The sequence below is a fragment of the Cygnus olor genome, chromosome 4, assembly GCF_009769625.2.
Source record: "Cygnus olor isolate bCygOlo1 chromosome 4, bCygOlo1.pri.v2, whole genome shotgun sequence".
In the NCBI taxonomy this organism is placed as follows: Eukaryota; Metazoa; Chordata; class Aves; order Anseriformes; family Anatidae; genus Cygnus; species Cygnus olor.
The window spans coordinates 20,293,245-20,310,547 of NC_049172.1; the positions used below are offsets into that span (position 1 = coordinate 20,293,245).

Sequence of the window (17,303 nt, forward strand, 5' to 3'; positions counted from 1 at the left end):
CCAAGTTTCACAGTAAAGCACTACTGCGTAGGGTGACATTCCAAATATCAGCTCTATTAGCCAAGGCCTGAACAAAGATTATTCTCTCTTCAAGGCTACACTTTCTGTCAACATTGCTGCTCTGGGGCAGAAAAATGAGTTCTGGAAAGAGTCTATGGCTAGACAGATAAGGTCAATTCCCAGTGCAGCTTAGCCCCACAGTCAATTTCCAGTGCTGACTTCCAGAGATTGTCCTTGTGACAAGGAGAAAAAGGGCACATAAAATGTTTGAGAAACTGTCCTAGGAAAAGTGACCATGAAATCCATGGCAAAAATTACATCCTTGTTGAAAAAAGCCTACCACATCATAGACTGCATGACAATGGAAGACTCAGATATATCAGACTTCAAGAAGGCTTAAGGTTCACAAGCTGTGCTATATTTTTTGAAGTAGGGAAGAGACACAGGGATTCTTGCCAGCATATGAATTTGTCATGGGCCTTGGACATTTGTCATGTCACCTCTAGGAAGGGGTAAAACACAGTACCACATTTTGTTTCTGCCACTTATGAATAAAGGAAGCAGAAAGGCACTGAGGTTCTTTTTTTTAGGTGGCCCTGATATTCCTTGTCCTTGTTTGAACAAGGCACATTAACCCAGCTGAAAATAAATGGAGGGAATCTCTTTTGGGAAGATATAAAATCTGCTCCTGAGAATCTCCAAGACAGTGTACTGCTGTTTATTAACTATGGTAGGATGTACACATTTCTGTCAAATATTTAGCTGATTTCCTGTGATGTTAACAAACTCAGGATTTGTCCTTGAAGTACTTTCCATCAAGTGCATAGCTGGTTTCTAAATGCAAATGTAAGGTCTGTTGTCTAACGGCAACAAATAACATTTGTCATTGGCATTTCCAAGATAACATTGCTGCTGCGTGCCACTGCGTTTTTCCTGCCTTGACTGAGTCACTTCAGTACGTACACTTCCAGTAACTTGTCTTACTTCAAATGCATACCTAGTGCCTGAATAATCTTTTACCTGTAATGCCTGAGTGCACGTGTCAGAGCAGCAAGCCCTTGGAAAAAAAGATAAGATGCAACAATGAAAATGCTATCTACTAATAGTACCTTCCTTTGCACCTGTAGCATACATGCCTTTGTTACCAAGGAAAGCATGTCCAGTTTGCATGTGTGAATGAAGCAGCAAACATCCCATGGTGCTTCATTCTTAAACTCTCAATTGACACCGTTTCTGTGGTTTTTCTAGGCTAATTTAAAGAGAGAGCTCTTTGTTATGGGTAAACCTCCTCGTAGCCCTGTGATGACTAAGAGATCCTGCAGCTCGCCTGTCAGAGGTCCCAGCTATTCACACAGGGTACGGTACTGGCTGCCCAGTGTGCAGTAACAGCATTTCCATATTCCAGGAGCTCAGTGTCTGGTCTTTCAGTACTTCACGTTCACCCAAGTGTCTGAACACTATCAGTATGTTGTGTTTTCTTCCTGTTGTGCTTCTGTGCTATGTCTGAGTAAAGCCAACAGGTTTTTGTGTGCCAAAACTTATAAGTCTGTTAGTATATTGTATCTCAGCAGTACTGCATAGTATTTCCAGTGCTACAACATATAAGAGATTGAAGTTCTTTATACATAGCTTGTTCTTTTCTGATTTCTCGTTTCCAAGTATTTCTAGTTTATTAAAATTATAGTTTCCAGGAGCTAAAATTATACGTCACTGCATGTGATACAGGCTTTTGTGATGCTGAGTTCTCATTCTTTTAGTCCATGGGCTTTTCAAGATATTTTGTCACTACTGTGTTGAGTTCACTTGAAACCTTCCCTTCGCCTTTCCCTTCCTAACTGTAATATAACGGTAACATAACTGTAACGACTTGACTTTACTTTTTTTTTTTTTTTTTTTTTTTTGGGGGGGGGGTCCAATTGTTTAGAGTTTGCCTGTGTTTGGCACAAAAATTTGATTTGAATTATGAAAAGAACCTAAATTGAATTTGTGGGTTATGTTTTACTTTCTCTTTAGGACTAAATTATTCTCTGCATCAGTTTCTTAATGTTCGGCTCTTGAACTGTTTTCCAAGTAGTAGTCGGTAGTAGTCACTCCTGATCTTAGATTATCTTCTTTCTGGTGGTTCCCTTTACAAAATTTCAACCTAAGATAAGCAGCTTTATTTAATTTTTCAAAAAGTCTAGGAAAGGCCTTATTTGCAACAAGGTACGAGAGGACAGTGCTTACTGCATCATTGAACAGAGACAATTCAATCATAAGAAGATCAGGATTCTTATAACTGGACCAGCACCATCTCAGAGAAAGTCCAACCAGGAATAATAATATCCATGAAAAAGGGATTAAGCCCTATTTTAATTTTGTGTGTTACTCCAAATGAATCGCGTGCAGAGAGTATGTTAAGAGAACTGTATCAGTCAATATTTAGTGCATTTATGAATTTAATTCCAAAACTACAAAAGCACAAATTGTACACCTAAGTTACATGTTCAGGACTATACAGAACTATTATAGGCAAGGATACATCAATCATGCATGAAGGTCAAGTGCACCACTGGGGCCATTGACTTGACTACACACTTCTTAACATTTTTGAGATTAGGCCCTACTATTTTTACCAAGGAAATAGGATCGTGTGGTGAACTCAGGCATAGCTGAAAGACGGAAATTCTAAACATGAAGAGCTACCATAGAGGGGTACATTTCACGGTATCTCTTGAACACAATTAGCCAGAATTTGCAACAGTCCCATTCTAGCCAATACCACTGTATATGGACATGAGAAAGAAAATGGGGGGAAACCTTCCTAAAATAAGCTGGGTTACTATAGAAGAATACATTCAGATAGAGAGCTCCAAGGTCTCCTGTTCAGACATAGCATAGATGACTTCACCTTCATTTTCCCAGATCCTAACTCTGCCAAACATTTCTCTGTAGCAACAACATGGACTTGAAAATCCTTACTCACATAGATCTATCATCTGTTTTAAGAGTAGTTAAATATCAGAAAAACGTTTTACAGTGCTGAAGCATATGCAGAAAAAGAAGATAATATTGACCTATCAGATTTCTTCTTGGCACAGTATATGTTCAAAGCGTTAAGTCATTTGTGGTATCATGACATTGACTTTTATTGTTTGCAAGAGATATTGTAACCTCACTTTTCTTGCATCTCTGACTGTCTTTGTCATTCAGCTTAGTTTGAGACCTGATGAAAGATAAGCAGGGAATAAACTCAGATTCTGATCCAAACACCAGGCAATCTGCCCAGTGGGATATTCTCTTCTTGTTTGAGAATTCAGCTGTTGAAGGGGTTTTAACAGGAACTGAAATGTCTAATTTGGAATCTTTGTTGTTGTATTTTTAAGTAAAAATTATCCATCTTTCTTATATGCAAGGAGAGGTAAATGAGGGAGAAGAGAGAGTCAGAGTTTAGAATAGACTTTTTTGCCCCTTTAGAACCCGTTTCCCTCTCATTGATATGAATAAAAGTTCTGTTACCTGCCTTCCTGCATCTTTAGGCACTTTTTTATAATTACACTCCACACACTATGAAGATAAAGTGGAAAACATTCACAATATTTTCTACGTGTAAATATACAAACATGATGAAAAGAAATTAACTACTTCAATTTCATCATCTGAAGGTATTGGGAAGAAGAAAAAGAAACTTAATGCATTTTAACATTCAATTTATATCATCAGGCTGTGGGTTAGTTACCACGCCCTTCTCCCATGGAAGACTGCATCACCTTTTTGAGCAAACTGAAGCAAGATGGACTGGAATAGTCAAATGTGGGGAAGAGAAAGCATGGAACACTAACACAAACCTCATGGCTTCAAGATCAGGTTGCAGTTTACTCAGTTCATAAAAGAAAGTGTCACAAGCTGTGTTTGATATCCACGCTTCCAGAACAGACACAGTTCCTAGACCTGTACAAACTGTCAATCTCCACAGCATGACTATGGGGCATCCTCAGTTAACACTGCTCCCATCAAGTGCTCTTCCAAGCAGCTTCTCCTCTGCTGTTTCTAGCCTGAGCCAGGTTGTGATATGTGTAATTCAATGTCTCCCTAAGCAGGATGTGGTTTCCATAGGGGGTTAATATTTTTCATTTCCATTTTAGATTTATTAGATATAAATGGTGCATCACCCACCTCTAAAGGGGGAAAGATACTCCTTACATAAAGCTTCGCACTGGAAATACATATTACTACTACTTAAGTAAAAGTGTTAGTTGTTATTTTCACACAATTACATTTGCATTCATTCAAAAATTCTCTGTTCTTTGCCTCCCAACAGCCTGCATGGCTTTGTGCTGCCCCTTGAGCTAGAACAGAATTAATTAAAGCGTAGCATGTTATGCCTGCCAAGTCAGTACTCTGTGTGTGTAATGTAAATTGGAATGTTGTTTGTCTGTGGATAGTCTAAGTTCTGCCATTAAATATATGAGATTTTATTTTTGCTTATCTAAAAATATACTTCACCCAAGGAATGTATAATGTTCATCAGTTGCATCTGATTTATCTAATGCTCTTTCTGTTTCACAGTGACGAGGCAGCAAGGTTCTATTCCAACTTTCTACTATACTATAAACAGATTGTTGATAAAGTTCAGTTTTGTTTTAGTTTTTATCTTGTCCTCCAAAAATCAATCTTTAAACCTACCATGATTCTGTTGCTTGCAACATCTCTTAAGAATTTAAGGCGAGGTTGGGTATGTGGGGGGGTTGTTTTACATAAGGTAGAATATGAACTCTCAAGCAACTAAACATCATGCACCTATCCAACTATTTGGACCTTAGCTTATAAATCTTTATTACATTTCAAATCATTTCATTTCAGCCACAGCGCCCTGTGCTTGCTCATGAAAACATACACACGGGGGGGGAACCGTAAGTATACTTCTTGTCTACTAAACCAAAACCTAACTTTTAAGCAATAGCCAGCACATCTTCAAATAATTTGTTAACCTGCCAAGTACAATTATGAGGAGGTTTCAGAAATGTCCAGATAACCACATGATGTAGGAAGGTAGCCAAGATGGTCCCAGAGGGCAAAGCCCAAGTTGTATAATTTACATCAAAATAAGACAGACATGTCATCTTGCAGCTCTCTGTCGATTATACTTGAAAGGGATAAGAATTTTGTAGAACTGAAGTTTGACTTATTCTGTTGTTGTTCTCTCCCTTGTTACATCTCAGCAGAATTCCAGTTAAAGACTTAGCATTAATCCAACTCATCTGCTTTACTGACAACACAGATTCTTCAGAAACAGTTCTGAATGTTAATGGAGAGAAAAAGTAACTTGATAATGTTGTTCACAGGAACACAGGATCATGCTTTTTGGTAGTATTTACATATGCAACTTAAAAATTAGAAACTGGAGAACCTAGAGCTCAGGTTGTATTTTCACAACGTAAGAACTCAAGATAAAGCATGTAAGACTGTTTCAGTGCTGACTACAGAATCCAAGTTCAATGCAAGATTCTTTCGAATTATTATTTTTTTTGATCCTGTTCCACTGATCATTGAAAGTAGTAGCCCTTCTTCCTCTAACATCAGAGAGCTTTGCAAGAAGTCCTATTAGATGAATTCTCCTAAGTGTAATTAAGGCTTAGCATCTAAGAATATTTAATGGTTAAACTGAAGAAATGGCAAGAAAAAAGAGGAGGAAACAGTTATCAAATAACAAGACCACAGATAACATATAATGAAAATTAGACATTTTGCTTGCAGTCTCACTTAACCCATTTTTCTCAAGCTTTTGTTGGAATTCTTGAGCGTACTGAAGCACCTCTCTCTGTTTTGCAAACAATAATTATCTAATTAATTTTGTTCAATATAATTTTAGTAGTTCATGACTAAAGTTACTCAGTCCTAAAATAACAAATAGAAATACATTTAAATTGTGAAGCAACTGTTGTCTTGAATACGTATTGTCAGTATTTAAATAGTAGTTTTTGTATTTAAGAAAATCCTAGATTAGCAAAGAGAGAATGAAATGACTACAAAAGGAGTTATTGAAATGGATTAGCTAAAAATGACTAAAACTAGATTTCTGAAGTATGAAGAGTGCTAATTAGGAAGTTTTTGTTACTGTATTTGATTAAGTAATTGGCTTGAATCCTATTCATGACACAGTACATCTGCAATTCCTGTATCTTTGGGAGCTGTATTTAATCATTTTTGGAATATCATCATAGCTCTGCTTTCCTGGAAGAGTGATAACCATGACAGAAAACAGTATTACCATTTAATTTTTGCACAGATTGTTCTTATTTGCTCTAGGCAAATTATCAAAGGTAATTGGTTAAATGACCATCCTGTTTCATTTGGTTAGTATGATTAAAGTACAAGTTCAGACTTTTCAGATATGGAGAGGGAACTGCCAGTCATGAGAAACTAAGTTAAAAATAACTTTCTTGGAACATTACCTTTTGTTTCTCCAAATCAGCACTGCGAAAAATAAGTATGCTTTATTCAAGAAGACCATCATTACACCAAGCCTAGCACCTTACTGTATATATGATTTTCAAATGGGATTTTCAGGAACAGGAATTTTTTACTGAATTAAGTCTCATTTAAGCCATGGAGGAAAAAAAAAAAGGCACTTTTTCCATTAGCTCTGCTATCATTCAGGCATTTTCTCTAGGAACACATCAAAGGGGGAGTTACTGTGTTTTTACTTGGGAGAGGAAGAGCAGCGGTGTTCGGTTTCAGCCAGTGAACCGTTGATAATGGGAAAAAATGGGCATCGTGAGGATGATGCTTTGTTTCAGCACTGGGAAATCAAAACTATTTCCCTTCTATAATTCCTGCAGTCGTACCCTGCTCCTTTACATGCAGAGCCGTAGCCATGCACAGATGGTTAGAAAAGCAGGCAGATTCCAGCTCTGCGGGGCTCATGGGCTTCTGCTGCAATCTTCCCACGGGCTGTCTGGCTAAGCACCCGCAGCTCCCCCTGCTAGGAGTTTATTGCTGTTCTTTCAATTCCAAGAAACTCAATTAAAAGCTGACGAGAAATGAAAAATAAGAAACGTCCCAGTCTCGTAGCTCTTCCCAATTATCCACCTCACATCCTTTGAACTGCAGCCCCTGGCAGAGGGGAGGGTCTGAACAATGCTTTAATTTCCATTCTTGCATCTCCCAGTTGGACTCAAGATACCCCCTCACTCTCAGAAATTTTTGTTTGTTTTTAAGAACTGAAGAAGTTCCTCCATCTAGCCTTGCCCTCAACCTGTTTTTGGCTGGAGTCTTGGATACTTCACCTTCTTTCACACATGACTACCCCTATCCATTCTTCTTCCTTTTAGCTCCCTTCTGAAGGGAGGCACTGCTCACAGATATTTTCTCCTCTACCACTTCTCCCATTGTAATCTTTCTTGACAGTTGGGCATTTTCAAGGCAGGCCCAGAGACCTCTATACCCACGAGGTATATGGGCATACACTAAACTTGCAATTGACCAGGTACCTTGGAGGTACCTGTCAGTTTGGAACCTGTTCCTTCTCATTTCACCTGCCCAGCTTGTCTCCTTCTCCATTCACTACCTCTGCGTATCGTTCAGGTGCCCTTCCCAGAATTTTTTTCTCACTTTCACTACCCTACCTCCTCTTCCTTTAGGACAGAAACCTTTTGGAAGACCATCCCCTTCAGCCCTGTAGGTAAACAGGTAACATTTTGACCTGTTCATACATTAGCATGACCGAGGAAAAACCACAGGCTAGCAAAGGCTGTCCCACCAGCGAGAGGGCAGCCTCCCTGAAGGGAGGCCCAAATGCAGAAGCTGCTCTCAGTACTCAAGGTGTATGCTATCGCCTCAGATAAAGTAGGGTATTTGCTGTAATAAGTACCTAGCCCTGATGTCCTCCACCAGGCAAAAGAAACCCTTTTCCCCTATACCTGGAGGGCGAGTTACGAGTTAACGTTTAAACCAGCTTCTTTAACAAAGGTGCAAAGAACTCCTTCTTCTTTTTAAAATGCATCATTTGTCCTATTTAAGGTTTCAGGCTCTATATAACTATACTCCTAGGAATGAAGATGAATTGGAGCTCAGAGAGGGAGATGTCATTGATGTGATGGAAAAATGTGATGATGGATGGTTTGTGGGTATGTTTTGTTTCCTTTTTCATTTACTTTTTATTCCTGAACTCTGCTGCCCTGTTTGTTTGGTGTCTCATAAACTGATTAATTTTGGTATGCAACGTAATAAACCTGAACCTGGCTTTATTGGCAGAAATCCCCACCAAAATCCTCTGAAATTAATGGGTGATTTTTCACTTGTGTACTTTGGAACTGGTGACACAAATTGACATGTGCCTCCAGTTTGTTGTCCAGCACTGTTGTCACTGCCACATGACACAAAGTGGGGCGTGTATTACTTCTCTCAAATTTACAACTTGCATGAATACCACTACAGAATTGGCTGTTTGTGAGAACCAAGTATTACTGAACAAACAGATTTCATACCTAGGTCTAGACAAGGTGGCTTAATCATTGCATAAACCCTCATGCACACAGGGGCTAACTTCTTTATCATCTTACTAGTCCTCAGCATTTCAAAAATCCAAATTATTTAATTGCAAACAATTGATGTTGTTTAAATTAAATGATTTCTATGTATCAAGCCAAAATTTCAGCACATTGGATTTAGCACAGATTTTAATCAGGCTATTCAATCAAATATGCCCCTTTATTTGCTTTTTCCTTCCTGCAGTTATAATTTGTTAAAATTCACAACTCATAAGTGAAATTCAAAACAATGTAATTGGACTGTAAAGAACAGTAGATATGTTTGTGAAATGTTAACCAAAAATTTAAAGGCCATGCTTACATAGTGATTTCCTGTTCTTATTCCCATCTTTCATCTATTGCTTCTAATTTCAGGAACCTCAAGAAGAACCAAATTCTTTGGTACTTTCCCTGGAAACTATGTCAAGAGGCTGTGAATTTTTTTTCCTGCTTATTTATGCTGCATCTCTGCAACACATCTGCATAAAGCTGCTAGAAAACATGCTACACTGGCCTTCTGTTTTCTTGCTTGCAGTCTCAAATAGAGGCCACCCAGTTCATCCTCATCCCATCCCACCCGCCAAACCGTTCCAGCAGTATTACAGCAACAACTGCATTCTGAATAACTAAGCTTTTCTGAAGCAAGAGGAATCGGTTCAACATTTAAGTACTCCCTGCTTTAAAAATTCTTTTCATTTGAAATGCAATAGGAAAAGCCTGATGACGGGTACACAGACGAATTGCCATGGGAGGGGTACAGGGAGAGGGAGAAATTCATTTGAGACATTTGTGGTATGAAGCGCCATGGAAAATAAGAATTTTCAACATGCACGTACCACAGAGGGGAAGTTGCTGTTTACAACTTAAAAAAAAAAAGTTTTGAGTTTCAACGTTCTTGTTAGCTTGGCAGCATTTGTTGCTTTCACTTTGCCGTATCACAGGTTTGCCTATTGTACTGGTTTACAATAACAAATTATAATATAGATTTTTTGCCTGCACTTGTATGTTGTAACATATGCACAGTGACTGTAAAATCTCAAGCAAGTGTAGTAAAAAACGGAAGAACTGCAAGTGTTCTGAAGGTGCAATGGTATTGGATAAACCCTTTTTTTACCCTATTAAAGCTATAGTGTTTTCTGTTAAAAGGTAAGAAGTGCAAGATATGTAAAACCTCGGGAAACAGGATTTTATGAAGAGACAGACAATGATCTAAGCATAGACAATAATAATCTGCTAATGATGTCTGACATTAAATGGTTGTAATCAAAGTGTCGTAATAGTCAGCAACATGAAATTTGAAAGGTTAGTGTTTTTATGTATCACAGGAATTTTAAGAAGCAGAGAGTAAACAGTGTTAGTGTAAAGGATTTTTTTTTCCTCTGACATAGCCACCTAAAAATATTCACAAGTATCATGTACTGATTTATTTCACTATATATATATATATATATAAGTATCTATGTTAACAAAACCTGAGTTACACATTCTTTTTTCGGGATTTAGTACAGAAAAAAAATCACGACTATTAAAACTGATACATTTTAGAGTTGGTTTTTTTTTCCTGAATGAAATAAGTATTTGAAAACACACATTTTCCATAAGCAAAGGTAAGCATAAATAGCATATGAAATTAAGTCACAGGATGATAATGACTATGGCTTTATAAAAAATAATAATAATAAAATAAATCAGATTTGGTTTCTTCAGCACCTTATAGATGGCAAAAGCTTCTACTGCGTTTCTCATGGGTATAGGATTGAAATTATCAACATGTATGTAGTCTCTGTAGCATTTTGTACATATGTTTGCCTTTTTGTACAGAGACATTTAGTTGTTGATTTAAAAGAAAAAATTTAAGTTCCTTATTTGATCTTTGCCCTCTTCACATACAGATTTCAATGCATTTTTCTTTTCTTGCTCTATTTACCATAAGCACATCTGGATAGTGCAATTCTGTAAGATAGCATTTTATGCAAAACTTTACTAATTAAAATATGGTTTACCAGCCAAATCTAAATGTACATATTTCTTTATTACTGAGAAATGTCATTAAGACAAAGGTAAAGAAACATCTTTGTGCAGCATACCTTTATTATTGCAGATTTCATGGCAAAAGCTTTATATTTCAAAGGCTTTCAATTTTAAACTAGACCTGCATGCAGCTTTGCTGTGAGATTAATACCTATCTTTGATGCCATTTATGATTGAAGACTTAAACATCTGTTGCCTGTGATATTTAAAAAGTACTGTTTCTACTCTGTATCTGATTTTAGAAAAATACAGGTTTTTCATACCTGGCTTTCAGGTAACTGACTTTGAATTCCTACAAGCAAAAGGTCTCTGTGTTTGTTTTTTTTTTTTTCTTGAATAGACTTCTAATAAATTTTGCTTGGAGTAAAAAACTGTTTCCCCCCATCATTTCTCACAGTGTGTATGACATACTACTGAAGTGTTACAAAGCTCTTCAGGCTTGTATACAAATAGTCAATTTGTCCTTGTACTGAGATTTTTTTTTCCCTACCACCAAGTGCACACAGGTTATATATATGAGCAACTAGTATTGTCCACACTGTTCCCTGTCAGTCCACTTTAGCGTCATCCCTAAAACTCTTGAACCCAAAAGCAACACTCTGGGCTTTTTGTTTTTTCACAATGTTAATCAGAGAGAATTCCTCTGTTGCCAGAGCTGTCCTCCACTCCTGAAGCACAAAGGTGAAATACACAACTGAAGTCCTGTGTATCTAGCAAAAGTTCCCACACCCTAAGCCTTTCCTTAAGAGCAAAACAAGAACTCTGTGTTGGTGCAGCCCCACCTCAAGTACTGTGTGCAGTTTTGGGCCCCACAGTCAGAAGAACAAACTGTTAGTGTCCAAAGGAGGGCTATGAAGATGGTGAAGGGCCTAGAGGGCAAGATGCATGAGGAGTGGCTGAGGTCGCTCAGTTTGTTCAGAGCAGAGCAGGCCGAGGGGAGGCCTCATGGCGGCCTGCAGCTCCCTCACGAGGGGTCCGGAGGGGCAGGCGCTGAGCTCTGCTCTCTGGGGACAGCAACAGGACCCGCAGGAATGGCACGGAGCTGGGACAGGGGAGGGTCAGGCTGGGTGTTAGGGAAAGGTTCTTCACCCAGAGGGTGGTCGGGCACTGGGCAGTGCTCACAGCACCAAGCCTGACAGAGTTCAAGAAGTGTTTGGACAATGATCTCAGACACATGGTCTGATTTTTAGGTGGTTTTATGCGGAGCCAGGAGTTGGACTCGATGACCCTTGTAGATCCCTTCCAACTTGAATATTCAATGATCCCATGAACTCCTCTGTAGTAACAGCATAGCATTAAGATTTAAGGAACATACAGGTTTGGGGGAGCATCTAATGCTTGGGACTCTGCCTGCAACACTGACCTTTCCCAAATTAACACCTCTGTTCAAACAGCAAGTATCTCTTTGCCAAAGACAAAACACAAAGAAGTGAAGCAAGCAGGCAGCAGCCTTTCTTTCCCTGAGCAGTCACGCAGCTATTAGCGGTGCCTCAGGTAGTGCCTTGGTCCTGGTTCTCCAGCTCACACTGGCCTCCACTGCTGGCTTGTTTCCTCCCAGCTGTGCTGCACTTCTACCTCTGAAGAACGCAGCAGAACAGCAAGCTGCATCCTGACATGAATGACCTATTTCTTCAGGCCTGACATACATGGTTTTGTCTTTCCACTAGCTAGGCTGTTAAAGCACCAGCACAGGAACTCCTCTGTCAGCACAAACACTGCCTCTGCTGGGAGTGATTTCAATCTGGACAAGGCCTAATTTAGCTAGAACTATTACCTCTGAGGTAAACATGTCCTTCCAGTGCTAGGTTAGCTTAAACCCACTGCATGTGTGTCTTCTTACAGCTCTATAAACTAACAGTGGATTGATTATACAAGCGAATGTCATATGGTTTGTCCTTTTCTCACTGTGTGAATCACTGTGGGCTGTCACTGAAGCACTGCCTTGCACCATAGACCTGTACAAACTAAGGAGTAGCAAATACTGTGCTTTAACAAAGTGGTTTTGTTGTTTTTCGTTTGTTTGTTTGTTTTCCTGTAAGAGGTAGCCTAATATTAAGTAAAGGCAGGAAGCACAAAAACTGGTTGGTATAGTCACACTAATTCTTACAGATGCCCTATCAACCCCCCCCCCCCCCCCCAAAAAAAAAAAAAAAGCAATGCTAAGGATTACTAAACAGTGTAAATACACAGAAAATTTCTGTATGGTTAAGGGTCTGAGTGGTTAAGGATTGAAGTAGCATCCTCTTTGCTGATTGTAACTTAATAAGAAAGGAAGAAAAAAAGGAATAGATAAATCATTGTAATAAGAATAGCAAGTCATTGACACCAGGAAAAACAGTAGTGTTAATGTTTTAGTCAGAAAGAGTAAACTGACAAAAAATTTAAGGACAACACGTGGATTGTTGCACAGCTGTGCTGCCTTACGGATACATAGGTCACGTAACGAGAGCTTTCCCAAGAAGCAACAGATTGCTTTGCCTACCCTTTAGCAAGCAGTCCGCCTGCTGTTCATCACCTCGACAGGAGGCAAAGGCCACTTCAAAACAAAACCAAACGCCGCCACAAGACACCAACAAACCAGGGAGAGCAATGCACGAGCATTTCAAGGTAATGATATACCCCAGCCCAAGCAAAGGGTCACCCCCGCAGTTTTAACATTCTGTTGCCTGTGCCAAGCGGAGCACGTCGTCGTTCTGCAACGCCTGGCATTTACTAGCTGACTTTTAACTGCTGATGAACAGAACTGTGGCAGGAACACAAGGTGCTTCCTGTAGGTTCGAAAAAGCAATGCTAACATGAAGCTAGAATTATGAAGTAAGCAGCTCTAGAAGGACCTCAGGTCACTGCTAAGTATATTCACCATGTAACTATAAATGCTGTAAGGGAGACCCTGGCTTTGCTCCAGTTAACAGCAAACTCCATTGAAGTCAATAGATCCTGAATTTTCCTCAAGATTGTATTGGTAATACAATTTCTATGTTAGTTTGGAAAGAAAATTGCACAAGAAAGGAGCACTGAAGCAACTGAATGTCTGGGTTGTGTTGGTTTTGTTATATCAAAAGCTATGAGTACTGACAGAGACCAGAAACCACTTCTGTAACTGCCCCCACTACAGGGCACAGCAGACAGTAGGAACCCTTCTCTAGTATCTAACTGGCAAGTTAACCTAGAGTCAAATGTTATGTGCCTCCAAAGCTGCAACAGCATGTTTAATAATTGAATTATTGGCCCTTTCAGTACGTTTATACAGCATAATCCCTTGTTACCTCCAGTAAGTATCAATCAGATCCAAACCTGAATCTACCCATTTTACAGAGCCAGCAGTTGCCAGACTGATAGGTAGCAATTGGTGCCTCATCCACATACGGTAAACAGGGGAGATATCTAAGAAGGTCTTCTTCAGATCTACAGGTATCAAACACCATGCTATTTATTTGACTGGATGAAAAAAAAAAAAAAAGCACTTTTTAGTTTCATCAGCCCCAATTAGTGTGATCATTAAGTCTTTAAGTCCTAGCCAAAATTGCTCAGTAGTATTTATCATTCTCATTATTAGTGTGAAATCACATTCCTTTGAAAATTACTAGTATTTTTTCTATTTATCTACCCAGAATATGATAACATTCACTGAAATGGAAACAGAAAACTGAGTGAAATCCTGCTTGCACTTCTTTGAATCAGATGCTACTTGGGCCAAAGAAAGCAATGCTGGTGACATATGGTCTCTTATTCATGTATTTTTGTCACTCCAAAACAGAAAAAGAAAAACAGAAGTTTCCAGGTTAATGTGCAGTGATGAAACCATGGAAGAGCCTGAAAAATACTGCAGGTGTGATTTTTGGTTTAATCTTGTTGGTTGTAATATTGGGCACCTCAATTCATTAGCAGCTCTGCACCCATAATTCCCAACTCTTGTTTCATTTGCATCGATATGAATGCCATATATAAAATAAAGCACTACAGAGTTGTGCCTTCTAGTATTATATTTAAATTGTTTCTTCAAGAGTCATAGGGAAGGAGCAAAGCTCTGTAACGCACTATTTAATACTACCAGAAAGTAGAAAGCATGCGTGCTAAAATAGCTCTAATGCCGAGCAGCCCTTGCACGGGGACGTCACATCTAATTGCAGAGCTAGTGCATGGAGGATTCCGCTGCAGCAGTGGCATTACATCACAAGTGACACCACAGGGGGAAGAAGAAGAAGAAAAAAAGTGTTGACTGACGACCAGAAATGCGTTGCTAGGTTTATCCTCAGAAGACATGCTCAACAATTTGTTTCTTGCTGCCAACATGAATAAACTTTGAAGCCATGATTTCATCACCCACATACATGCATAGCACAGCAATCCTCCTACATTTTCCATTCATCAGAAGAAAAAAAAAAGAAGTGATCCATTTTAAAAAATAACCCTGGAATAATGTCATTATTTCTGTTTCCACCAATGAAGAATTACCACAGTTGCACGCAGTGACTCTCAATGCTTTACCCCCACTAGGACCAAGCTGAGCGTGCAGCTGAAACCTGCTCTGCAGACATGAAGCACTGGGGGCCCGAACACGTTGTTCTAGGGGGGGACACATGGCAGCAGCAATTTGCCAGATAAACCCAGAGCATGCAATGCCCCAGCTCATGCTTCTCAGCTCCCAGTCTGGGGTTATCGCTCGCAACTGTAACATGAAACATGTACAAATACTGCCTTGGCTCAGGACCTGCTAAAGGCTTTTCTTACACTACCACTGATTCATCTGTTATAGATAGGTGTTTTTCTACATGTAACGGGAAATACTTGAACAGGTGAGCATCAGCCCTTCCCCCCTTAAACCACAGAAGAGAACAAATTCATGCATTCAAAATGCCTAAGGTAGTAGAGGGCAACACGTACATGCCATTGAAGAGCTCTGTGCACTATTTATAGATGCTCTTCACCTGCTACCAGCAGAGCCAGCTCTGAGGTATAAGGCTCAAAGCAACACTACACACAATCTGAAGTACTGAAGTCATATCCCACCAAGACCACAGGGAAACATCTAGGACACCAAAAAAAAAAAAAAAAAAGCGACACATTTTGCTAGCCACCAACCAACCCATACCTATGTTCTGAAGCGAGCAGACTGCTAAAGACCATTTAAGTCAAAGGGAGCTCTAAGAAGAGAGAAAAGTATTAGCCTGAACCTATGCCAGCATCCAATAACAACTTCTAATCATTACAGTTTTAATTATAAAACCAATGGGTTTTAAGCTGTTAAAAAAAAGGCTGACTTTCCAGTAGCACAAATCACTGATACATGGCAGCAACCTAAAGCACTGCTTACTATGCAAGACCTCCTCATTTTTTGCAACAGGCTCTTTCTTTGCTCCCTTATCATTGCATGGTCACAAACTGAGCAGTTTGAGCCCGAAATCAGCCCCCTGCAGCTGACCTATCCTTTAAGGTCTGAACCATCACCGCAATACAGATAAAATACAGATAAAAGTCACTAGATTAAGCTGTGCCACTCACAGACATATTTTCACAGGCACATACTGTACCTCAGGTAACCTGCATTTCTCAAACATCTGTGCCTTTAAGTAAGCCTTAGGAAAAAAAAAAAAAAAAAAAAAAACACCCAAAAGGGGGGTGATGAGGTGATTACCCATAGAGAAAGAGCAGTACATTTGGGAAGGGAAGGCAGATGAGCAGGGAGCCCTGCTGGAAGCCCTACAGATAGGATACTTGGCCTAGTTAACGTAGTGTGTCCCGTCCACTTCCTTCACCACACGTACCCAGTGCCTCCACTAATGATCTTGCCCAGGAAAGCCTTAGAAAGGCAACTGTTAAAGTCAGATCAGGCTAGACAGAAAAGACAGCGAGACCAACAGGGGCAGACAAACTGCTGTAGCAACCTCAAGATAAGACAACCCAACTGAGATCCTCCAGGCTTTGCAGGCCTCCTACTGCCCGCCTGGAAGGGCGGCCTCAGCCACTGCTCCCTCCTGTTCTACCACTCCTCCTCCTCCTATTGACCCCGAGAGGATTGCTGAAGGAAAGACAGCAAGGCATGGAAGTAGGAGACATTTTACAACTGGAAGACATGAGAAATCTGTTTTAACCCATTCAAGGGGTTACGCTCTGCCTCTTGCATCGCCTAATCCAGATGTCCAAGGGCATTACCTGCAGCATACTACCATAGAGTCATCTAGGTTGGAAGAGACCTTCAGGATCATCAAGCCAAACCATTAACCTGACCAAGCATCTTGGTCATCGTTACCTAAAACCCAAAACTTCCACAGATGGAAGATGACTCCTGCATCAGGCCATAAAATACATGCTAACTAACAGCTTACGCAGCATGTGATTAATGTTGGTTAGAAGGTGCTGAGGTAAAACATCCTGACATTGTCTCACGTGAGAAAACTTTGGCAAGTCATTTTTAAGGTCTGGAAAATGCAAAACAGAAAATCGCTGAGATGCGATGGGCAGGCAAGAGGAGAATCCAACTTCCAGGGACACTTTGTGTTTTTGAATTTTCTGAACTTTGATGTTTTTTATTGGGAGGGTGGAAGGATTGTGAGGAAGAAGGGATTTACTCGCATTTCAAGGCACTTGCTCTATATACTGATTTACCTGTCTTCACATTGTAGAGAGAGAATTTTCCTTTGAGGGTAATCCCTATGGAAAGATTACCCTCAATTTCTGTCCTGGATTTCTACACTACTAAAAAACTTCAAGAGCTAAACTTCTCAACTACAGTATGAATTGTAACTCCCCACGTACCAGTGT

The 17,303-nt window shown here is 39.7% G+C and overlaps 2 protein-coding genes across 25 annotated transcripts in view; one reads left to right on the top strand and one right to left on the bottom strand.

Annotated features, from left to right (window-relative positions):
• The window catches only part of SORBS2 (sorbin and SH3 domain containing 2), a 158,138-nt gene extending 147,226 nt beyond the window's left edge, over positions 1-10,912 (top strand). For all 20 annotated transcript variants that reach the window (XM_040556551.1, XM_040556548.1, XM_040556552.1 and 17 more), the window contains 3 exons: positions 4,843-4,892; positions 8,002-8,108; positions 8,886-10,912. In XM_040556551.1, the coding sequence (XP_040412485.1) occupies positions 4,843-4,892; positions 8,002-8,108; positions 8,886-8,947 (219 nt within the window). In that variant the 3' untranslated portion in view covers positions 8,948-10,912. The remainder of the gene's footprint in view (positions 1-4,842; positions 4,893-8,001; positions 8,109-8,885) is intronic.
• Positions 1-17,303, bottom strand: part of C4H4orf47 (chromosome 4 C4orf47 homolog) — a 91,716-nt gene that overhangs the window by 12,326 nt on the left and 62,087 nt on the right. The gene's annotated exons all lie outside the window — the stretch shown is intronic.